At 48.5% G+C, this 25259-nt stretch overlaps 1 protein-coding gene across 6 annotated transcripts in view; it reads right to left on the minus strand.

Moving 5' to 3' along the window:
* REPS1 (RALBP1 associated Eps domain containing 1) overlaps nucleotides 1-25259 on the minus strand; it is a 2155944-nt gene that overhangs the window by 973465 nt on the left and 1157220 nt on the right. For 4 of the 6 annotated variants that reach the window (XM_069608106.1, XM_069608105.1, XM_069608110.1 and 1 more), the window contains one exon: nucleotides 4994-5074. The exons of the other annotated variants lie outside the window; for them this stretch is intronic. In XM_069608106.1, the coding sequence (XP_069464207.1) occupies nucleotides 4994-5074 (81 nt within the window). The remainder of the gene's footprint in view (nucleotides 1-4993; nucleotides 5075-25259) is intronic. 6 annotated transcript variants of the gene reach the window in all.

Raw genomic sequence — 25259 nt, forward strand, 5'->3', positions numbered from 1 at the left:
CCTAATACATACAAACTATGCTACTGCAAGAAATTGAAGGTGGGGCGCTCACCCAGGGATTTGCGGTGGAGAGCGCCCACCGGGCATTGACATGCAGACCGGCGCCGGGTGCCACGCCAAGGCCCATCATCACCAAAATACTAAATTAGAGACAGGGAAAGAATCCTAGAGTATTTCCGCAAAGGGGGCACAATAAGAAGAGCGTCCGCATCCATAACAGCATACCCGGACTACACACTCCAGGTACAAAGACGCCGACTAAACTTTGGAGCGGTTAAGAGGAGACTGCGGGAGGCGAATCTTAAATACATGCTGATGTACCCTGCGAAGCTGAACATTTTTCATAAAAATAGGGCCCTGTTCTTCGAGACCCCAGAAGCAGCTATGGATTGGTTGAACGCACAGAACGGCCCACAGGAGACAAGCGAACAACGAGGGGGCAAAGACAAGTGAAGCAGCGGTCTCCAACTTCAAGGTGCTGTATATATAACAACACTGGGACTTGCATATAGATTCATGGACATCAGTTAGAAGGCAGACAATACATAAGACGGGTAGATTAGATTAGGTGCCAGTAGTGTGGCAACCACCTGCGGGTTTCCTAGCACCGAGTAAATCGGCGGAGGACTGGATGCGGGAAGGCCTGAGATCCAGGGATGGAGCTGGGCTACAGTTGGGGAATGGGAGGGTGTGGGGGGGGGGGGAATGTTGGGGAGTTTGTAGAGGATTTAACAAGAGCGAGTGGGGGACGAGAGGAGGGGGGGAGATGGGGAGTTTGAAGTGATAGTAGGGAGGGAACGAGCTTGTACCATCACAGGACGAGAAGGGAGGAGGAAGGGATGGAGTTAAACGATAATGGGTGACCTTCGAATAATAACTTGGAATGTTGAGGTCTCAACAGCTACCTAAAGAGGAATTAGGTAATGATGCACCTGAGAAGGCAAAAAGTGGACATAGCCTTATTGCAAGAAACCCACCTAACTAAAAGAGAAACGAGAGGTGGTGAATAAAATGTGGAGGGACCACCATGGGAGCAACGTACTCGGCATACGCCAGTGGAGTACTCATTTGGGTGGCGCCACATGTGCCCTTCCAGATGCTGCAGGCTAGGGTGGAGCCGGATGAGAGAATGTTAGTGATTCGGGGGTTGCTGGAGAATAGAGAACTGTGCATCATAAATATATACGCCCCAAACCAATATACAATGGCCTATTTCAAGACACTTTATAGCAAGTACATCTGTACACCAGGCTGGATTAAATGTTTGCCACCCCGGAACTTGCTGGGGATATAACGGGCTTTGAATATAAGGCAAGAATACTATCGGACCACTCCCCTCTGGTCTTGGTGTGGCAACATCAGCCCCCCGAGAGCCAAGATCCCAACATGGAGGCTTAGAACGGAGGCTTTGAAAGACACAGCATTTCGGGAGTACCTGAGGGAGGAGATAATTGGGTATTTCGAAGATAACATTGGAAGTGTGGCATCAGAGGGCACTCTGTGGGAGGCCTTTAAGGTGGTAGTAAGGGGGCGGCCATATCCAAATCCAGAGGGCTTCAAGGGTGAATAGAGAGAGTTACAGGAGACTGAAAAGAAACTGGAAGCAATCATGAAAAGAGAGGGCACCTCACAGGAGGGCGCCGAAAAAGTGAGCCGATTACAACAGGCGTGTGCTGGGCTCTGGGAGAGGTTAAGTAATCTGAATAATACAAAATATATCGAGAGACAAACCAGGGAGGCTGCTTGAATTGTTATGCAAAAGCGAGACACTAAGATCAACAATTAGAGAGATAACGGGGGAGGAGGGCCAGGTCTGGAACACCCAAGAGAGCGCGAACGAGTGATTCCTTAGATTCTACAAACACCTCTATGAAGACACAGGACAGACGGCGGAGCAGGAAACTCAGGAGACACTAGAAGACATAGGTCTACCTAAGTTGAGTGAGGTAGACCGGGAGAACCTGGATGCCCCAATCACAATAGAGTAATTAGAGGCAGTGGTAACACACCTGCCTACTAGCAAAGCCCCTGGGACAGACAGGCTCCCTAGCGAGTTTTATAAAACGTATAGACAGGAGGTGCTCCCCCCATTACTAGCAATGTTAAATGAGGCCTTTGAGAAAGGGAGGCTGCCGGAAACCCTGAGAGAGGCGGTAATTATCCCACTCCTCAAACCAGACAAGCCAAATACAGACTGTGGATCGTACAGACCACTATCCATGTTAAACCAGGACAGCAAAATCCTCACGTCTGTGCTGGTGACGAAACTTAAGCGGATAATAAATAAACTCATTCACTCTGATCACACTGGATACGTCCCAGGTAGACGCATATCAGATAACCACAGGGGACTCCACCATGTTATCGAACAGTCAGAGGGCGACCCTGACGAAATAGCAGTAGTCTTGCTAGACGCAGTGAAAGCCTTCGACTCAGTAAGATGGCCATGGATGATGGCGGCCTTGAAAGAATACGGAATGGGTCCAGGGTATCTGCGGTGGGTGAAAACTGTGTACAGATCCCCAACAGCTAGGGTAAAAATGGGAGCGATAATCTCAGACAAATGGCAATTTAGCAGAAGTACGAGACAGGGCTGTCCATGGTCCCTGATGCTGTACATCCTAGCTTTAGAACCACTAGCAATCTGCCTGAGACAGCAGTACCAAGAAATAGGGGTCATTACAGAACACGCATGACAGAGGGGGCATTAACCTGCTGTACGTCGAGATATACCACCTGGCCGGGCAGCTACAATACGTTGCTAGGTGGCTGTTGGAAGACGAAACAGCAGAATCCAGACTGCTGAGGGGGGGGGAAGGGACCCCTACTTCCTACGAGAACTGATATGGCTACCCAAAACAGAGCTAAAGGAACTACCGAGATTGCTGGAACTGGGCTGGAATACATGGCACAAAGCATGGGGTGCTATGGGAAACCCGACTCCATGCTCCCCGCAGGCACCATTGGTGGCGCTATGCGGGGCAGATGAGCAACTGAGGAAAGGGATCCGCAAGCACTGGGAGCCGGTGGGCCTGGCGACCTTGGGAGATATATGGCAAGAGGGGAAGGCGCTGGACTTCCAGACGTTAACGGAAGACACTGGAATACACACGGGGCAATACATCACACATACTAGAATAGTCAAACATGTGAAGGAAAGGTGGTCCGAAATAACACTAGCAGAAGAACCTGACACTGCCACAGAAACAATGTATGATATTTCAGAGGGAGGGCATGAAATATCCCGGATTTACGAACTGGTGATGTCCAAAGTGGGCAAGGAGCTGCATCATTTGAGACAGGAATGGGAGGAGGAAGCGGGGGAGCCTATGCAAGACGGGCAATGGGACAGGGCCCAGAGATATAAAAAAGTGTCTAGGAATGCAAGGCTGCAGCAGATTCAGTTATATGTCACCCATAGGGCGTACATGAACCCCCGTAAGATTGCCAAATTTGGGAGCACAGAAGCACAAAAATGTCCCAAGTGCGGGGAGGTGGACGCTGGGGTGATCCACATGTTCTTGGCGTGCCCGCAGGTGGGCCGATTCTGGGGGAAAAATCAAGCTGCGATTGTCTGATAAGGAAATCAAGCTAGATGTGGAATCAGTGTGGTCATGCATGATGGGGGGATTCAGCAGACCTTGCAACCCGATGTATGCAAACTCAAGGACTGGCCTACATTCTGGCCAAAAGGAGGATAGCCATGAGCTGGAAAGCAGCCAATAGACCCAGACTAGAGGTATGGTGGAACGATCTCCTGAAATGGGCAGACGCTGAGACAGCAGCATGGTATGAGGCAGCCAACAGAGGGGAGGAGACTGAAGTGGGACCTCTGACAGCATGGAGACAAATGGTAGCCACATTGTCTGGACCCTCCCAGGCCGATATCAGTAAATGTGATATGTCGGAAAACGGGAAAGGGGACGAACCCCATGAGAAGGGAAGTCTGTACGACATAGATGGAAGCTTGAGTTAAAAGGGGAGAGGGCAAAGCCAATAACAAAGAACACGCAAATGTATGCTAAAATGATGGTGCAGGAAAACGTCAGGTGTGATGGTGTCTGTTTTGTTTGTTGGAAAAACAAATAAAAATTATTTTAAAAGTGTGCGTGTGTGTGTGTATATATATATAAAAATAACTACAGAGAGGACTGGGTCAGGGGCTGCTGGGTTAAATGGTAGGAGAGTCTCGTTGGTAGCACCCTGCTGTAGGATGTCCACAAGTTTGAGCTGCAGTTTACAGAAAAAGGTAGCAGTAATGGCCCATGCATTCTACTGCCTTTGCAACTATCTTCTGGAAGAGCAGAATGGCATGAGCAAAGCTGTAGGTAGAAAGCATGTGGTCAGCCTACTGGAATCCTAAAGGTCAGAAGCCAGATAGGCCAGACTTCAATCCTGAGCCAAGGATTCTTCAGGGAATGGAGGTCATGGGGCACATCTGTCCCCTATGTACATCACCCATCACGTTGCATTTGGAGTCCTGGGTGGCACCAACGCGAAACTGTAGTGTAACCCCTGGCGGCTATAAGAAAATCTAAAGGCAGACTTACCTCTGGGGGATATTTCTAAGATGAGGAATATGTTGAAGGGAAGAACCTATTGGTTTGAAACATGTGCAACTTTTATCGTGACTAGTTTCAACGCTGTTTTTAGCTTCTGTACAATCGCCTTTCGCAAACCAATGGTCACAGCCTGATAGGGGGTGCATAGAATGCAATACTGTGATGAATGTACAAAGAAAGTTGAATGCAATATCGAACATACATTAACCATCATAAGACACCTCAAGCATTTGTACTGTCTGTCCAGACATCCATAGAAAACAGACATTTTGTTTAGCTTTTTGTCAACAAATAAGGAGATAGGAGACATTAATACCGGCCACCATTTAAGCAATTCATAATTCATGCAAAACAGCAAAGACACAATGCAGCTAAATTCAGGGTTAATAAAATTATTAATTTCAAACAAGCAAGCTAAGTGATTGACTTACAGGATCAGCTGGTGCAATGTTAGAATCAAATTGGGTCAGAGTTTGTGAGCTTGAAGAGCGTTCACTAAATGTCTCCCACTGCTAAATAGACAGAGGAGAGACGAGTCAGCATGATGTTGAAGAGAACAATGATCATTTAAGAAGATTTAGATCAGGAATTATTAAAGGTTGCAATGCAGTGTTTCACATTTGGGGGTGACAATTTATAAAAACAAAGTTAAATAAAAACACAACTTAATTTGGACGTAATGCCCCTCCAGAATTATCTGCAGAGCCAGGAGTTTAATTAAAGCTGCCAGACACTTCCACCTATATCGGGTGACATTGACAGAATGATCACATTAAATCTAAGGAGCAGTCTAGTCTTTACAATTTTGCAGACAATGCAACCCCCAAAAGTGATGTTTTTTGCATGTTGAAGTAATATTTGAATTAATTGTTATAGAGCAATCAATTAAGACCTAGTACAAAGATGTGTCAAATCATAGCACCCCAAGGGTTGAATAGAGCATTACAGACAATTCATGCTGCATCAGAAGAAAATAAAACAAGCCCCCCCCCATGAGTTTCGTCAAAAATACAAGCAATTAAAACAGTCTATTAAAGCACAGTTTCATGCAAGGGTTATACAAGCCACAGCATAGTCCACATACATATTGTCTATTTTGCTGGACCCACACACAGCAATTACTTGCAATTGATTCATGGTCTTTTTGTTGGGTATCTGCCATGAGATAAACCAGTTACATACCTGTTAAAGTAGCTAGCAAGGATTTTCCTTCTCAGTAGTTATACACAAAACATGATTCTCCATCAATTTTCCAAAGAACCCTTGACTAATTGAGTAAACCTTTGATGGGTCTAACTGTACAAGCACATTTGACAATTTCACGTTTTTTTCCCATTAGACGATCCATTTACTTTAACATGTACTACTTTATCATGTCAGTTGCATGACGCAACATTACATAAAAGAACATAAACAAGCTGGAATTACAAAATGATATGGTTAGGAGATCAAACTTGGTATTTGTAGTAATTATTAACCCTCCATGAAATCGTCTTTACTGGTCAAGGGAGACCCTGGACCGAATTGACACAAGCCATAGAAATTTGACCCCAGCTTCTGGTTTGCATAAAACTTGGGACGCTCAGGGTGCACCAGCTTCACTTTTAAAAATGGGACAGGAACAGATCAAAATGTGCCCTTTTGCCAGGCACTTAGGATGCTACAAAAATCACCAACTTGTTCAACAATCATGATGCACCCGAAGTGCACCAAAGAGTGCTGGGGGGCTGGGATTGCTTTGGGACTCCTGGTCCTGCCTGAACATCACAAACTGCGTGAAGCTTTTGTCGCCTAGAGGAAGCGCACTTTCTGCTGCTTCTTGCCGCAACACGGAAAATGCAGCTTGGTTAACTGCTCAATTCTTGTTTTGGTCCCGCCTCCTGCCGCCCACCTCCCGCTTCCCAGAAGTCCCATATTAGCCCGGTTCACGCGCACCAGCGCGCGCTCCCGAAGTGCACCAAAGTGTGCTGTTGGGCTGGGATTGCTTTGGGACTCCTGCCTGAACATCACAAACAGTGTGTAGCTATAGTCGCCAAAAGGAAGGGCGCTTTCTGCTGCCTGTTGCATCATGCCGCAATGCGGAAAATGCAGCTCGATTAACTGCTCAAGTAACTTTCCTACTGGACTTCATATGACATTCCTTTTCTTACTTTGGCCGCGTTACACTCGGTTTGGAGTACTCGACTGTTTTCTTTTTTGATTTTTCCTAGGTCATGTTTTGGTCCCGACTCCCAGAAGTCCCATATTGGCCCGGTGCATGTGCACCAGCGCGCGCTCCTGAAGTGCACCAAAGTGTGATGTTGGACTGTTCGGAGGTGTGGCATGAGGTTGAGTGTTCCAATACTCTGTGTGCAATTACCTTTGTTGTCAAATTGATAGATTCGTACTACTCTGCATGTGAACGATGCATCTAACAGATATATAGCATCTATATTATCTGTTTTCCAACAGTTGCTTTTGTGTGTTGCTTTTCATTAAATTTGGGTTAGTGACTTTTGAAGCGGTTCTTACTTATTACGCTCGTTTGTTGGGCACGCAATTTATGGGAACTTATTGTTATTTAAATAAGCGGCTTATGCGTTTATTGTTATAACAAGATTATTGTACTGCTTGGTCGCCCTTTAGCGTTAGAGCCTCCCTGTTCAAAAATGGTAGATAGTTTACGCAGCGGTAAGTGCATATCAAAATGCTCGACTCAAACAGAAATGAATACTTTTGGCTCCTATTCAATTCCATAATTCTAGCGCCGTTATAGGTTCCCAAAGTTCTCAGGTCATCGCAGCCAGAACGCGCAATGGATTCTAGCACTATTCCTTACAGCCAGCAATCCATGGTGGTCGAACCAAATGACAGCATCTGCATGCACACTAATCTTGCATCTGCACGGCTTCATGCCAAACACCTTAATCATACTGTGATGCCTAATCATTCTTTTCTGGGTCAGTCTCGCTTTGGGGTAGGGTGATGAATGGAGTGGCCACCTCAATGTCTGACTTCCATGCCGACGAGCCCTTCAATAATTTTATTTCTGATGTTTCAATTCTTGCTCCGACCCTTCAAGCTGAATGGGGTAAACGCTGCAGAATTTCACTGGGGGCTGCATCTCCTGCCTCGTTACCGTCAGGAAATTTGTTTCGACAACATGTATGGGGGGGAAGCTGAGTAATATCACACCCTTCATGGTAGATCTCAAGTATCCACGGCAGAGCGTCCCTCAACAAGCTCTCCTACCTCACTGAATAAAGCTCCAACTGCTATGATTGGCTCTCATGTTCATGATCATCCTCATGGGGGTACACATGATGCAGGTATAGGTCCTGTTCCAAATATTCACGTACACAATACATCGGCACGACCTAGTGGCAGTCCTGACTCCCTTGCGACTAATGACCCGAATGCTCTTTCTTTTCCCGTTATATCTCGTAGTCTCAACCTTTTAGACAAAGGTCACGAGCAAGCTCCTCTTTAGTTGAACATTAAATCCAACATCTCGGATATTACAGCTAAACTGTTACCAGCATGAAGCCCTCCAATTTGCACAATCACATTTTCAGGTTGAGAAATGTTTTTCTTTGGATTCCCTTATTGAAAAAGTTAAGGGGATGACTGCTACGACAGCTATCAGTAAAGCCACTCAAACTTCTAACGATACAGTGTTGAGTGCACCACCAATTAGATTATATGCTGCAGCAGTCTCTGGTAATGGCCCAAAGGATGCCTTAGCGAATGAACATCTTGTTTCTGCTTTGCTGTCTGCGGTACAACTGAATGCTCTTAAATTAGATGATGTATTAAGGTATCTAATCACACAAAAGCCGAATTTGCAGGATGATTCCAAGGCGGCACTTTATCACGGCAATGATGAGATTGGTATTCTACGTAAGGCACAGGATGACTCTCCGGACAGTCTGTCTCCTCTTACTGAGATATTGGACCAAATCGGCTCAACTCAAGGCAGACAGTGTTCATAATGAGTCGCGTGTGGCCAACGACTCCTCAGATTCCATGGCACATTTATACTCGTGCAAAATGAAATGATATGAGCTCAAGCGAGGGCTCTCAAACGCAAAAATAACACTAAAAACAAAAAAATAAACAATGTAATGTCACAAGAAAAAACAAAAAAACAACCCCCAAAGTAAAGTGCTAGGTTAGAATTCCAACACAAAAAATGTGTGTACCATTTCAAAGGACGATGTTGTAATTGATTTAAATCAATTAAACAAAGAGTCCAAAACAAACAGACACTCAGGACAGTAATCGTAATGGACCCAATTCTAAGGAGTCTGTTGATGCTGTGACATCGATCTGTCCCTCTATGTTAAGTATAGGTGTACGTCCAACTCAAATTACAGTGTCTCCTAATCTGAAACAATGTCAATTATCTCAATTTTACTCGATGGCTTGCAATAAACATAAGAGTGCTCCACTGCTTCAAAGGTCTAATGGATCTAGATTGCTGGTCATGCCTTTGCATAGCATCGACGCTCAACCACCACCACAAGGCAGCCAACAAGTAGCTTTTCAGGCTAGTACTACGACTATTCCAGCCTTGAAAGTCGACTCAATTCCATTGAAGGCCGTGAATAGTATGTGCTAACACGGTGCAAGCTTGTCATCAAAATCTTGGCTTTGACCCGGACGTCTTGCAGTTATCTGCTATGGTGAATATATGCACCAATACCAATGCAATCTCTACTCGTGACAGAAATCAGGTTGTTGGTCAAATTTGCTCCTACCCACATGCCGTTCCAAATGAGACTGAATTCCCATTGGACACACCTAATATCCTGGGGTGGCTTAGCGACCCCAAGAAAAACAGTCCCCAGAGATAAAATCGCTCATTTTTATTCAATACTTTTCGAAGTATCCCTCAACTTCGTACGTTGCAATCCGACAATATTGAGTGGATCAGATTGGCAAACCATAACAACTTTCACATGATTTGTGGTCCCCAATCTTTTATCATCACTAAGTTAATGTGGGACCACAGAGCAGACTTCGGAGTGAGGGGTCTTTCGCTCTGTTTGTTTAAATCAATTGAAGAGGCGAACGACTTTTTAGAAGAACAATTATCCATCATTGTTCCTATCAATGCAAGCACTCTTAATATTCAGAACACTATCGCCTCTAATGCTGATGTCATTACTCAGATATCCTTGCTAGTTGGATCTTCCACAAATATCTTGGCTTGCTCCGCTGTTGGCTACGATAGCAGGATTGACCAAAGCTGATAAACAATCCAAGCCTTTGCCTCCAACGATCATATCATCGAACTGTTGTAGCTTCACAAACTTTAAAGCCTGGTTTAATTTGGTGCCGAAAGACTTGTTTCCTACTATTTTGATGTTTCAGGAAACAATGTGCACAAAAACATTTGGAAAAGATAGCTTCACTACCTTCTGTCTCCCTGTGGTGCAAGGTCTCTCGGGTAGACCAAGGGCTGGTTTGGCTATTATACTAAATAATACAGGTAACCACCAATGTGCACTTCTTTTCAGCAGCAATGATATATTGGCTATTGAGTATTATCAAGCTAGCAGTCCGTTGACAATTCTTTTAATAGTGTGCATTTACTTTAATCCAGACAAACCAAGTCTTGATGAATTCTTTTCTTGAAGATGCCTAGATGCCTTCCTCGGGAATCCTGATTATCAGATCATCATTAGTGGGGATTTTAATTCTTTGTGTTTGAAGCCAACCTCGACTAATCATTCCCGTTTCTCACAGGGGGTCCGGTCATCGCTGCGGCAGAGAGGCAAACGCCTAACCCAATACTGGATTGATTGGGATTTGCACATGGTGAACTTTGAGAGTAGCTGTTACTCCGGCACTTGGTCGCGTGGTTCAGCATTCTCTCATCTACATTTTTTTTTGTTTCGCCTGGATTACTGGTGCTGGCTGACTTGGTACATATCTTGGACAAACACTGTAGTGATCACTACCCCATTCTACTACAGGTGCACTATAAGACCGAGGCTCTGGCGAGAGATCCTTTATTGGCTTTGGTGCGCTCAGATCGGCTAAGGTCATCTGTGCATTGGCATCCTAGGTTATGCACGGAACTCACATTTCTTGTCAATAGAGATTCATGGCGTATATATGATGCCCAGCAATTGTTAACTACTTCCTCTCAAAGAGAGTCATAGAACAATTTGGTAATTAAAAGCCATCGCCAATGTCTCGCTCACAGACAAAAGAGTTCCTCTAAGTCCCACATCATGCCAACAATACAACTATAGCACAGTAATTATAAGTTACTCACCGTACTGACTAACGTAGTCCCCTTTCCTCCATACTGCATGGGCATCCCTTCCAAGGGATGGGAGACAGAACCTTTTTCACCAGAAAAACCTCCATCCCCTTTAAATTTAGAGGTGCGCTGGGGTGCGGCCCAGGGAGCATGCGCTGCCCTGACTCCGCCCACCGGCACCAAACCTCAGTCCCCATAGACACGTCGACAATAGATTAACATTACCTAATGACACCAGTTTTATTAGGGGGGAGGATGGTGGGACGTATGGAGGAAAGGGGACTAAGAGTATGTTAGTCACTATTGTGAGTAACTTATAATTACTCTTACGTCCCGTCCCCTTTCCTCCATACTGCATGGGCAATTACATCTGAATGTAGCCTCAGGGTGGAGAGGAGAACCTCCCTAGGCAAATAGGTTCCTGACAACTGCCTGTCCGAAAGCTGCATTAGATCTGGAGTGGGTATCCAAACAGTAATACTTGCAAAAAGCCGAGGGAGTGGCCAAACTACTTATGACCTGCCAAGGGACATGCCGTTCGAAAGCGATGGCATCTGCCTTGGCCACGATTGCATGGCCGTGCATGTTTGCTGGAAGAGGCTTGTGCTGTCCCTCGTATGCCTCTTTGATGGCCAAGACCACCCAGCGGGATATCGAGGCATTGGAGGTCTGATCGCCTGGTCACTCACCGCCGAAAGTGACGAGTAGGGTGTCTGACTTGAAGAAACCCTTGGTCCTGTCAAGGTAGAATTTCAGGGCACGCCTGACATCTAGGCAGTGCAGAACTCTGAGCCTCGTGCTTAGGATTGGCAAAGAATGTAGGAAGCACCATTTCCTTGTTTAAATTTAAAACAGACGGCACCTTAGGCAGAAATGTTGGATGTGTCCGCAAGACTACTTTGTCCCTGTGAAAGTTAGTATATGGTTCTGAGACGACCAGCGCCTGGATTTCGCTGACTCTGTGACCCGAGGTGAGGCAGAATAGTAAGGCCGTCTTAATGGTGACCAGCTTGGTGTCTTCGGGTTGCCATTGGTTCAAATGGTTTGTCCACCAATGCGCCCAAGACTATGTTATGATGTCACCTCTTGATGAGCCGGTAGAGCCTTTGCGAGTCCCGTCAGATGTTTCTTGACAATCGGATTGGAGGAGGAGAATGTTAGGGAGAATTCTCTTATAAGGCTAATTTCCCAAACCTAGCGAGTCCCCCAGCAGCTTTGCTGGATGTTTGTTTTTTTTTTTTTTCTTCTCCTGCTAAGAGTGAGACTCTTTTCCTCCCACTCTTAAGCATGATTTGAGGTATGTCTTTGACTCTGTGTGCTTATGGGCTATGGGGTTTTCTTGTTACTCCATAGGTTATCATCTGTTTTTATGTATGTGTTACACAGCACCCTCGGTGCAGAAACACAGGGGTGTCATAGTGACCCCCAAACATAGACTCCATACCCTGGGACTGACTACTGTCTCCCAGGGCATGTAACGTCACCATTGACTTTACTAGTCCAAAATTCTGAACAGAACCAGTACAAACCATCATATTGTGGAAGTACTGGAAGGGGTTAATTCGATTGCCCCAGGGTCTGCTTTCAAGGGGGCACTGTCCAGACCCCCTTGTCGAGTTTCTGACTGGTAGCAGTGGTTACCACGCAAAATATTCGACCGGAATATTTTCTATGAGATTTTCCCATTGATTTTAAACGCACCACTTTTTGGTGCAATGTTAAAGATACCGCCGGTTTATTTATTTAATATTAAATCCACGGTTGGGTCTTTTTGCCAGAACTCTTTTCTAAAATGGCGTTTGTGTCCGTCTCTGTAACTCTGACCAAGGTCGAGCCCTTTGTTCCACTTTTTGGCGGGCTTATCCACAGAAGCCCTCCAAATGGTGCCACTCTGTCTGGGTTCCACAGCATGTGTGGGGAGGGGAATTGGCACCCTGGACTGCGTTGCCTTAGGAACCCAAGTCACACTCTATTCTGATTGGCCCAGTGGTGAGCCGCCCGGCTCACCACTTAGCATGTTTGAATGACAGCTAGGCTGTTGAATGGGGGTTTTTCTGCATAAAAGCAGGGCCTTTGGGACTGGAACTTCAGAAGTCGCCACAGGACCTAAGAATCCGAAGAGGGAAGAAGCTGAACCATCTGCAACGACGACACCACCGGTGAAGCCCTGCTGCAACGAACTCACCACTTTCCCAGCGACAAGAGAAGATCTTCTGCTGGACGAGTCTTCTTCCTCTGAGCTGGTGGGACCAACCAGTCCGCCCCTTTCGCCTTCCAAAGACGTCTCTTGGTCGAATCGCCCGTGCCAAGCACCCCGGCGGTCGGATAGCCAAGCTTCACCACTTTGACCGCGAATAAAAGGAACGCACCTTTTACCGACAAACTCAGCGGATGGTTCATCCCTGTGCAGTGCATCGACTCCACGTTTCCTCCTCGACGAGATCCTCTCCTCCCCTGGGCGAAACAATGAACTGCAACCACTGCCAGGAACAACTGCCACAGCTGGTTTGCCCAAGGTGACCCTTAAATCCTTGGCTTTCCAACTGGGTTGGCCCCAGACCTTCTAACTTTACCTTCTTGAATCGCCCCAACCTCTTTTGAACATTCTACAAAGACTTTTAGTGCATTTTAAACTGTGATCCTGGGCACATTTCGCTTTGCTCCATTTAAAGTGGGCCTGGCCTATGAACTTGGTCTCTACAGTGTATACTGCCTTTATTACCTTGCTGAGAACTCCTAAAAGTGTTGGGACTTGTTTTATTTCTATGCTCTGCCTTTTTCTCTCCCTTTAACAGAACTATTGGAGTGCCATCAGGTTACGCGCTCACATATGTTTAACAAATCGTGGTGTTTTAACTCTGACTTGTCTAATAGTTATCAAGGGAGGTGTGTATACTTTACCTGACTGTGTTTTAACTTGCTTTTGATTTAGAGTGCTAGTATATTGCCTAAAGTGTGTTTTAAATAAATAATTATATACTTTTTATACAAAGCTCTGGTCAGGGTTTGCTTGCTCTGCTGTGTTTTTAGCCCTATTGTGTATACTCTATATACTGCCCTACTCTTGAGAGAAGTCTGACTAATCAGCCACAGCTACCAGGTAAATCTGGGTGGTGCAGACTGCTACCAATTGGGTTTACTGCTTACTCCTGTAGTCTTAATCTTTTTGCAGTGTTCACTAAGGGAACTGCACAGGATTCTGCCTGAAGAACCCCCTCCTCCGAATTCCTGTAAGCCCCGATGGCTGCGAGGAAGGTGGGGCAGGTGTCTACCTGTACGCCTGAGTGGCGTAGGTGCACTGAGAAGGAGAGCACGTCGTCCAAAGTACATGCCAGGGGGTCGATGTCCTTGGGAGTCTGCCCAGTGGCTGAACCTGGTCCATTTACATTTATACTGGGCCCTGGTAGCCTTGTTCCTGCACCCTGTATAATCTCCAGATTAGCCTGCGAGAGGCTGGGGTACCCCAGCATTATCTGCTCAGGAACCACGCTGTGATGGCCAGCTTCTGTGGAGCAGGGTGTGTGACCCTGGCCCCCTGCTGGGTCAGAAGATGTGCTTGACCTGTCAGGAGCTGAATCGGAGGCATCTCCGAGAGGCTGAGCAGCTCCGAGAACCATAGCCTTGCTGGCCACCATGGAGCTATTAGAATGATGTTGAGCTGGCGAGACTCCCTGATCTTGCAAATCACTCTGTGAATCAGCAGAGTGGGTAGGAAGGCGTAAGCGGTCATGCCGTTCCACTGAATCCGAAATGCATCGCCCAGGGAGCCGGGGCCCTGTCCCAACCAGGAGGCAAACTGAAGGCACTTCTTGTTGTGCCAGGTGGCGAAAGGATCCACCTGGGGGAAACCCCATCTGCTGAAGATCTCTTGAATAAAGAAGTTGTTTAGCTGCCACTCGTAATTGTCCGCCTCCAGGTTGAATTCCCCCGGAAGGTGGACTCCCATGAGGTATATGTCGTTTTCCATGGCCCACTCTCATATGCGGACTGCCAGTCTGCACAGTGGAGGGGACCTGGTGCCTCCCTGCTTGTTGAGATAGTACATGTTGGTCGAGGTGTCCGTCTGGATGAGGACGACTTTGCCCCTGATAAGAAGGCGTTCAGCTCCAATCAATTGATGTGGTACTCCTGCTTGTGTCGGGTCCAGGTGCTGTGGACCGAGAGATCGTCCAGGGTGGCTCCCCGTCTCTAGAGAGGAGTCCGTGGTGATGGTGACCTGCGGCGGGGTGGGAGGCCAGACGGGCTTGCCCGTCCATAGGTTGCAGTCCCTGGACCACCATGTGAGGTTCGGGTGGAGAGACGGAGGGACGTTGATCGTCTCGGATTGAGAGCCCTGCTCCTGGTTCCATGATGCTGCGAAGTGCAGCTGTATCCTCCTCATCTCGAGTGGGGGACTGCTAATAGGACCGCTGCCAAGAGACCCTGGAGGTGCTGGTACCACCAGGCCGAGGTCACCTCTCTGCTGAGTAAGTGGGTAGTGGCACTTTTGATGGCTGTGAGCTTGTCCTTCGAAGGAAACACCCTCTCCGAGCATGTGCCCCCAGATGAGTCCCAAGAATGTCAGTCTGCGTGGGCTGTAGCTGCGACTTCTTGAGATTGAGCGAAAAGCCCAGATCGTGCAGTGTGTTCATAAGAGCCTGGGAAGCGTGGAGGACTGCTTCCAGCGATGTAGCCCCGACGACCCAGTATGGGTAGATGCGGACGCCCTGCGCCCCGAGGAGGGCAGCCACAGTATTCATGAATCTGGTAAAGACCCAGGGGGCCGAGTTTAGGACAAAAAGGAAGGGCCTTGTATTGGAAATGGTAGCCCATGATCCTGAACCGTAGGAAAGACCAATGGGGCTGCCATATCGGGACGTGTAGGTACGCGTCCTTCAGATCCAGGGAGCACATCCAGTCTCCCCTGCACAACGTCTCTGCTATAAAAGCTGGCGTAACCAACTTGAATTTTTGTAGAGGTAAGGAGAGGTTGAGGGTGGAAAGGTCCAGCACAACTCTCAGGCCCGCCTAGTTCTTTTTCTGAATGGCGAAAATCCTGGAGTAAAAGCCAGAGCCTCGCTGGGAGGCTGGGACTTCCTCCACGGCCTGGCTCTCTTTGATCGATCAGATCTCCGCCAGAAGAGTTGCCGTCCCAACCTGAGGGAGTGGAGGGTAGGTGGGAGGAGAGGCTGGAATAGGTAGGCTGTACCCCGTGGATACTTTGGAGAGGATCCAGGGGTCCACGCAAATTCTAGCGCCAGAAATGTGCATGAGAGCAAGCCTGCATCCCCACTGGAGATAGGTGGACCCGGAGGGGCGTGTCATGCCTTCTTTCCCTCAGAGGCTGTTGCTGAGGAGGGGGACTGGAAAAAGCATTTACCCCCCACCACCGGCCCACTTTTTTGTTGCTTGCTCCGATGTGGAGTCGGCGAGCGTGCCGGCTGCCTGGACTTCTGTTCTTGGACGCTGCGGAACCCTCTGTATGTACGCCCCTTGTCGGAAAGCTGCTGTGACTGGGTGTACCATTTGGGCGTGGTCTTTGTTAGGATGGATAAAGATTTGGTAGTTTGTGATCTGTTTTTCTTTTTGTCCAGCTCCCCGTCCGTGGTGGAGTGGAAGAGGCCCCCCCGCCCCTGGCGAACGGCAGGTCTAATATGCATTCCTGGACGTCCGGGTTGAATTTAGTTGCACGGAGCCAGGCTGCTCTTCTCATGTCCGTGGCGATGCAGATGGCCCGGCCAGGGGGGTCAATGTGGGCCATGGTGGACTCCATGATGTCCTGCACCATAAGCTTGGCCTCAGCTAGTCCCGCCTTGAAACGTGATTGGCTCTGCGTAGGAAGATCTGGAAGGAAATCAACAATTTCCCGCCACAACCTCTGGTTAGCAAAAGCCAGCATGGCATCAGCGTTAGCCTGACGAAGATGCAAGGAAGGGTTGGAATACAGCTTCTTACTGTACGCCTCCAAGATCTTCTCCTCCGTGCCTAGCAGCACCACAGAGGAGAAGGCTGAGGACGACTGAGGCTTGGAGTATAGTGATGCTGCAGCGATCACTGAGGAGTGCAGCTGAGGGTGGGCTGATAGCAAGAATGTATCACCCTCCATCTGCCTGTACTTGCCGTCCAGGTGTCGATTGACCGGCTGGACAGACTGGGGCTTGAGGCAACCCTTCTTGGCCAGGACGACTACATCGGTGTGCAGTGGAATTCCTGTTTTAGCAGAGGGGCGTCGCGTTAGGATTTCTGCAAGGACCCCCTCCGCTGGTTGCTCGACCTCGGCTTGAGACAGGCCAAGGTACTCCGCCAGCCTTGCAAGACGTTCATGGAAGGCCTTGGCTGACGATGGTGTGTCGGGGTCCTCCTCCTCGTTTGTGTCCAGCTGGGGTTCTGGAGGATCCTGCACCGGTGGAGGAGTCGCAGGAGCCGGAGGCTGGTACGGAAGCACCTGAAGAGGTTGGGGTGGAGCAGGTGGCAAAGGTTGTGCCGGGAACGGAGGCGCCGGCGGAGGAGCCTGAGGTGCTGGAAGCATTGGTGGGAGGACCTCCCTGATGGCATCCCTGAGGATCACACCCATCAGGGGGAGCTTCATGAGTCCCAGGAACCTCTCAAAGAACCTGTCGGCAAAGGCTGGAGGGGTGGTAAGGAATATAGACGGAGTAGCGGGCGGCTGCTAGAGGCGCTGCATACCCTGCCCATATAGACGTAGCGGGAACCTGCCTTGCACAAATGAAGGATAGGCTGTAGGCCACGTACCTGGTTCACACCAGTGCCACCTTGACACTCGTTCTTCGCCGAATTCCCGATCCTGGTGCGGCGTCGGATGGTTTATATCTGGCACGGTGGCCATCTTGTCGAGCTGCCCTCCACGTGCCTGCATCGTATTGCTTGGCTTGTTGTGCCCAGCCTCCTCCAGGACTATGAGTGTGGATCATGAGGCCGGACCTGCTCCTCAGACCGAGGCCTGGTAGGCAGAACGCCCTCAGCCCGGTGGCCGGTAGAGCCACGTTTAGGCACCCCCTCGGACGTATTGCCGGTACAAAAGCGTGCCCCCTGGTACATCTTGCCAGTACAAGGGCTTAGCCCCTCGGGTGAGGACCCGGTACAAGAACCTTGTGGTCCCTCAACACTCACTGCGAGGATCCCTCGACCCGTAGGCCGGTAGTCAGGGAGGCCTCGGTGCACGTGCTGGTAGTAGAACCTGGGCAGTCCCTCCCGCGTGGGCAAGTCCTTGGGAAAGAGTCTCCCTTGCAGGGTGCGATGGAGAACAAAGGCCTTACCTTGGGCCGGGATCGATGTTTGACAAAGTCCTTCAGGTCCTCTGGAGGCGATTTTTGGAAGAGCTCCCTCCACCTGGCTAGCCTGTTCTGAGACCTAAATGACAGGGCGTTGCACGAAGTACAAGCTTGCCAACGGTGGTCTGGGCCAAGGCAACGAAGACTGAGGGCGTGGGGGTCTGAAGTTGGGAAGAGCCCTTCAAAGGCTGGACACCTGCTGAACCCTGGGGAAGTCGACATGACCGGGGAGGAGTGTGACGCCTGAGGACTGAGTACCTTAATGATAAAGACAAAAACAACTGAAGTAGTAACCGCACATGGAATTACATGGCCGAAGCCAAACCCAGGAGCGCTGGTGAATTCGGCCCGTTCCCATCGATGCGGAAAAGGGGGCTGAAATGTGGCGCCGGAGGGAGGAGTTAGGGAAGTACATGTTCCCAGGGTCGCAGCCCTGCACGCCTCTAAATTTAAAGTGGAAGAAGGTTTTTCTGATGAAAAAGGTTCTGTCTCCTATCCCTTGAAAGCGACGCCCATTCAGTATGGAGGAAAGTGGACGGGACGTTAGAGTATAAAAGAGAAAAGAATCGTAGCATCAGGCATCCATCTCTTAACTTAAGCTCTGAGAAATATTACTAAAAGAAGCCTAGTATTTGCATAACATATCATAATCTACTTAGCGATTACTTGATCGTGATCAAGCATCAGATCCATCTTAAGGACAACCAAAAGATGTTATCATTAATATGTAAAAGAGACACTCTTAGTACATGGCCTATTCCTTGAGGCAAGATGTACACTGACCAATTCAATTTACCTTCTGCGATTTCCTTGCAATTCTGGCAAAAATATATCAGTGCAAAATTTGATTTACCTTCTCTGTAAATCAGGGATCCTGCAGCTAAGACTTAACGAGTGCTACGCCTTTTCTGTAGACATCATCTGGGCCATTGGGAAATTAAAAACATCCTAAGCGGCAGGGCCAGACGGTATACCAGCTTGTAAATTTGATGACATCTTTCGAAATAAAAAATTCCTGTTTCTTCGTGCAATGCTATAATTACAAGAAGGGCTATCTTCACGACCTTGCAAACTTCCATCCCATTGTCCTCATGGATGCGTCAGCAAAGGTGTTTGCAATCTTACTCAGGAAACATCTAGAAAGCTTTATTTACAGGTGGGTTTTCATAAGGAAATGGAAACTTCACTTAACGCCTTCATTGTCGCTCATGTACTCGGGAAGTCGAAAACAACTAACTTGAGTCCCATTTACATCTCGGCATTAGATCTATCCTCAGCTTTCGACTCAGTCATCAGGGAACTGTTGTGGATTAAGATGTTGAAATTGGGTTTCCCTTGTCGCCTTATCCAGCTGATTGAGATGCTTCATTCCAAGACAACCTTTCAAGTTCGGGTCACGCAAGATGGTGCCCTCACTCCACCTATTCCTATGACGACTGGGTTCAAACAAGGGTGCAATCTTTCTGCCACGCTTTTTAATCTTTACATTTGTGATGTAGACACTTTGTGGACAGATCCTTCTATGTATCCAGTAAGATTGGGCAAGCAAAATTTACACTGGTTGTGCTTTGTGGATGATGTTATCTTATTTGATAGGACCCCTTATGGTCTTCAGTTGAAGCTTAAATTTCAAGAATATGCCACCCTTCACAACTTGCAGGCCAATTCTGTTAAATCTAAAATTATTTTTGCCAACAGGAAAAGGACAAGGTCATACCGATGGAATATTGCTGTTACTCAAATTTAGTGTGTGAATACTCTTAGATATCTAGGTTACTCTTTGACCGATGCAAACTCAGTCAAATCTTGGTCTATTCAGCTTAAAGCTAAAGCTCGCCCATCATTGATTTTTACCTAATGAAGGTGGAACCAATTCTTTTGTTTGGGTTGGACTCATGACTATTAGATTTGTACACTGTTTTAAACTGTATCCTGTCACAATTATGGAAACACACTTTGGGTTTAGCTGCAGCCATGCCTCAGTCGATCATACGGCACAAACTAGGTTTATCATCTTTTTCCTCTAGACTCTTATGGCGTAGATTAGAATTTTATGCCAACATTTTGGCGCCTCCTGGTAATTCACTATTCAGACATTAATAATCTTTTGCAAGATGACAATCCTCCGTCAATAGTACTTTTCGCGGATCAAATTAACCAAATTCTAGCGAACATTGACACTTCAGCCGATGACCTAAGTCAAGGTTTCCTGAGTGTAAAACGCAAACTGTATGATTGGGACTGGACAAAGACTACTGAGTCCAATAACTCCCACAAAACTTATAATAAGTATGCTCTATTCCCAAGAAAAAGAGAAGGCTGCTCATTTTATATTGCAAAATGTCCATGCAATAAAGCTAGAATGTCCTACATTCAAAATGAAACCAATTTCCCACCCGTGAACGTTCTAAACACTGGCACAATCTCTCTAGGTCTGATGTGGAAAACAGCTGCCATTTTGGCAAAGATTGTGTTCAGTATGAAACATTGAAACAACTCGTTTTATATTGTGATCATTTCGAACATGACAGTTATTCTTCTGGGCATGTTCTATCCTGAAGCTACGGAATTAGCGCGGCAATCCTTTTGGCAAAGATGTCCCATTGACGCGTCAACAATATTACCATTGCCTAATGACACCCGTTTTATTAAGGGGGAGGATGGCGGGGGGAGGATGGCGGGACATATGGAGGAAAGGGGACTATGGACTAAGATTATGTTAGTCACTATAGTGAGTAATTTATAATTATTCGGGAGAATAGCTCAGGGGAACATGTTCACCTTGGAAGCAAGAAGATACGGAGCAACACAGGTTCGATCCCCGGGTCTGTGCTTAGAAACCTCTGGGTATTAAGCACATTCTAAATAAACAATTACAATTACTCTTACATCCCGTCCTCTTTCCACCATACTGTATGGGCGATTACAACTGAATGTAGCCCCAGGGTGGATAGGTGACCCTCCTTAAGAAAACAAGTTCCTTAATACTGCAGATCCTGACTTGGAGCCGGCATCCAAACAGTAGTTCTTGCAAAAAGCCTAGGGTGAGGTCCACCACAGGACTGGCCACGGGACGTGTCTCTGGAACGTGACCACCGTGGCCTTGGCTCCGACAGCGTGGGCATGCATATTTGCCGGAAGTGGTTTGTGCTGCTCCTCTCATAGGCCTCATTAATGGCCGAGACCATCCACCTTGCTATGGAGGCATTGGAAGCCTGATATCCTGGCCTTGACCCACCGAAGGTGACAAATAAAGCTTCAGATTTGCGGATGCTCATGGTTCTGTCCAGATAAAACTTTAGCGCTCGCCTAACATCTAGACAGTGCAGAACCCTCAGAGCATATATCGTCCTTGGGGTCTACGAAGAAAGTCGGTAGTACTATCTACTCATCTAGGTGGACAGACTACTTTAGGCAAGAACTTGGGGTGCGTTCTCAGGACCACCTTGTCCCTATGAAAGGTAGTGTATGGCTCCAAAGCCACCAGAGCTTGGATTTTGCTGACCCGACAGACGTAAGAACCACCAAAAGGGCTGTTTAATGGTGACCAGCCTGATGTCCGAGGATGCCATTGGCTCAAAGGGTTTATGTGCCAAGGCACACAACGCTATGTTGAGGTCCCACACAGGGTGTGTCTTCTTGATGGGCGGGTAGAGCCTGGTGAGGCCCGTCAGATGTCGATTAACCACCGGATTGGCGGATGAGAAGACTTCCTCCTCAGAGTTACGGTAGGCTCCGATGGCCGCCAGATAGGTGTGGCATGTGTCTATTAGCACACCTGAGTTTGCGAGGTGTGCCGAAAAAGAGAGCACATCGTTCAATGTGCAAGTAAGAGGATCAACCTCCTTAGACTCAGCCCAGTGGCAAAACCTAGTCCACTTGCTTTTGTACTGGCTCCTGGTAGCATTGCTCCTAGCACCCTGAATGATGTCCAAGTTGGCCTGCGAGAGGCACAGCTGCTTCAATGTGACCTGTTCAGGAACAACGCCGCGATGGCCAACTTCTGCAGGGCGGGGTGGATGAACATGCCCCCCAGCTGCGATAGTAGATTAACTGGGCCCAGTGGGAGGTGCATCAGAGGCAGATCCGACAGGCTGAGTAGCTCTGAAAACCATGGCCTCGTCGGCAACCACAGAACTATCGGAATGATACTGAGGTGCCGGGACACCCTTATCTTGCAGGTCACCCCATGTACCAGGGGAAGTGGGAGGGAGGGCATAGGCATTCATGCTGTTCCACTGTATCTCTAATGCATCGTCCAGCAAGCCTAGACCCTGTTCCTGCCAGGATGGGAACTGCGGGCACTGTCTGTTGTACCAGGTGGCAAAGAGGTCCACCTGGGGATGATCCCATCTTTTGAAGATCCTCTGCAGGACCCAATCGTTCAATTGCCATTCTTAATTGTCCACCTCCAGGTTCGACTCCCCCAGGAGGTGAATTGCAGTCAAGTGTATGTTGTTCCCCAGAGCCTATTCCAAGATGCTGACCGCCAGGTTGCATAGAGAAGGGGACCTGGTGCCACTCTGCTTGTTGATGTATTACATGCTGGTCGAATTGTTTGTTTGTATGAGGACCTTCTTGCCACTGATGAGGGGCAGGAAGGCCTTGAGAGTCAGCACAATGGCCTTCAGCTATAGCCAGATGATATGAGCCTCCTGACCAAACTGTGGATGCTGTACTTGTCCAGAGTAGCTCCCCAGCACTCCAAGGATGGGTCTGTGGTGATGGTAATCTGCGGTGCTGGTTGACAGAAGGGCCTGCCTATCCTCAAGTTGTAGTCCATGCTCCACCAGACAAGGTCCCGGTGGAGCAAAAGATGAATGCTGACAAGTTCCGCTTGGGAACCTTGCTCCTAACTCCATGAGGCTGCAAAGTGCAGCTGTAGTATCCTAATTTGTAGCCTTGTGTAAGGCACTGCCATAAGTCATGCCTCCATGATACCCAGGAGGTGTTGGTACCACCAGGCTGTCTCCTCTCTGTTGAGAAAATGACTTGTGGCCCTCTTGGTGGGTATTATCTTGTCCTCCGAAGGAAAGACTCTCTCGCCAGTCGTATCCCACATGAGGTCCAGGAATGGGAGACTCTGTCGGCTCCAGCTGAGACTTCTTGAGATTGATGGAAATTCCCAATTCGTGTAGCGTATTCAAGAGGGCGGACGTGGTGTGCTGGACTGCCTCTGGGGATCTCATCCTGAAGAGCCAGTCGTCTAGATACGGATAGACATGCTGCCACTGAGCCTTGAGGAGAGCTGCTACTGCATTCATGAGCCTGGTAAAGACCCTGGTGGCTGAATTGAGGCCAAATAGTAAAACCTTGCATTGGAAGTGGAAGCCCATGATCATGAACCTCAGGAAGGACTGAGGGGGCTGCCAAATCGGGATGTATAAATAAGCCTCCTTCAGATCCAGGGAGCACATCCAATCTCCCTTGCACAGTGTCTCTGCAATAATCGCTGGGGTAACCATCTTGAACTTTTGAAGCAGGAGAGAAAGATTGAGGGTGGATAGGTCCAACACAACTCTCAGGCCAGCCTGGAGTTTCTTGTGTATGGCGGAAATTCTGGAGTAGAAGCCCATGCCCCGCTGGGAGGCTGGAACTCCTTCCACTGCTTGACTCTGGACAAGTGAGCGAATCTCCGCCAATAGAGATGTCTTCCCCATCTGTGGGAGTAGTGGAGAGGAAGGAGGGACCGGTAGGCTTTAGCCCGTGGATACTGATAGGATCCAGGGATCCGCAAACCTTGTGCGCCAATGTTGAACGTGGAGGGTAAGCCTGGCCCCCACCAGAGACACGTGGACCCGGAGGGGATGGTCATGCCTTTTTCCCTTCTGAGGCTGGAGTTGAGGAGGGGGGGCTGAAAGAAGAGCCCTTATTCCCTGCCTCGTGATATTTGCAGCAGTGTTGACTAGGAGACCAGTCCGGCTGCCTAGACCGTTGTTCCTGGAAGCCCAAGAACCCACCGAACGCTGTACGCCTTGAGCATGGACTTTGTGAGGATAGATAAGGATTTGGCAGTTTGGGAACCGTTCTGTTAATAAAGTTCATCGGTGGTGGAATGAAAGAGGGCACTACCCTTGAATGGAAGGTCCAATATGCGTTCCTGGACGTCCGGGTTGAATTTGGTAGCCTGTAGGCAGGCAGTACTTCTCATCTCCGTGGTGATGCAGATGGCACAGCCTGAGGTGTCTATATGCGCCACTGTGGACTCCATGATGTCTTGAGCCATCAGATTTGCTTCTGCCAGCCCCGCCTTGAAACGTGCCGGACTGTGCACGGAAGTTCCGGAAGGAAGTCAGATATTTCCCGGCAAAGCCTCTGGTAAATGGCTGCGAGCATGGCATCCGCATTAGATTGACGAAGGTGCAGCGGGGTGCTGGAATACACCTTCTTTCCATACGCCTCCAAGATCTTCTCCTCCTTGCCTAGCAGCGCCGAGGACGAGGTGGCTGAAGACGACTGCGGCTTCGACTAGATAGAGGCTGCAGCAATCACCGAGGAGTGTGGTGAGGGGGCGTCAAGAGCAAGAGTGTATCCCCCTCCAGCTACCTTTACTTGGTGTCGAGGTGCCGGTTCGTGGGCTGTGCCGAATGAGGTTTTAGCCACCCCTTCTTGGCCAAGGACACAGTCCTTTTGCATCGGAATCCCCGTTCTAGCCATGGAGCTTAGAGTGAGGACCTCCGACAGGACTCCCACCTCCGGCTATTCAACTTCCGGTTGTGGAAGGCCCAGGTACTCGGCTAAACCTGCGAGCGGGTCATGGAATGCCTTGGCCGATGGAGTGTCAGGGTCTTCCACCTAATCCATATCCACCAAGGTGTCCTGCTGGTCCGGAGAGGGTGAAGGAGTACTGGGTGCCGAGGGCTGAGGCATACTGACTGGAGCCTATGGCTGTGCAGGCTGGAGTGGAGCCACCGGGGGCACAGGTGCCGGCACCGTGGCTAGAGGTGCCAGAGCCACAGGTGGATTGACTGTGGGAGCTGGCAGAAGGAGCGGAGGCAGCATGTCCTTGATCGAATCCAGAAGGATTGCTGCCATCTGCGGGGGATCGCATGAGCACGAGGGGAACTTTAAAAAAAAAAAGAAAAGAAAAACTGTCCCCACAGGCCTGTGGGGCGCTAAGTGGTCTGGGAGGAAGTGGGGGACCCAAAGGATGCTAAGGCATGGGCATACTCG

This window comes from Ambystoma mexicanum, chromosome 4q (assembly GCF_040938575.1).
Source record: "Ambystoma mexicanum isolate Mex_15411 chromosome 4q, UKY_AmexF1_1, whole genome shotgun sequence".
Lineage (NCBI taxonomy): Eukaryota > Metazoa > Chordata > Amphibia > Caudata > Ambystomatidae > Ambystoma > Ambystoma mexicanum.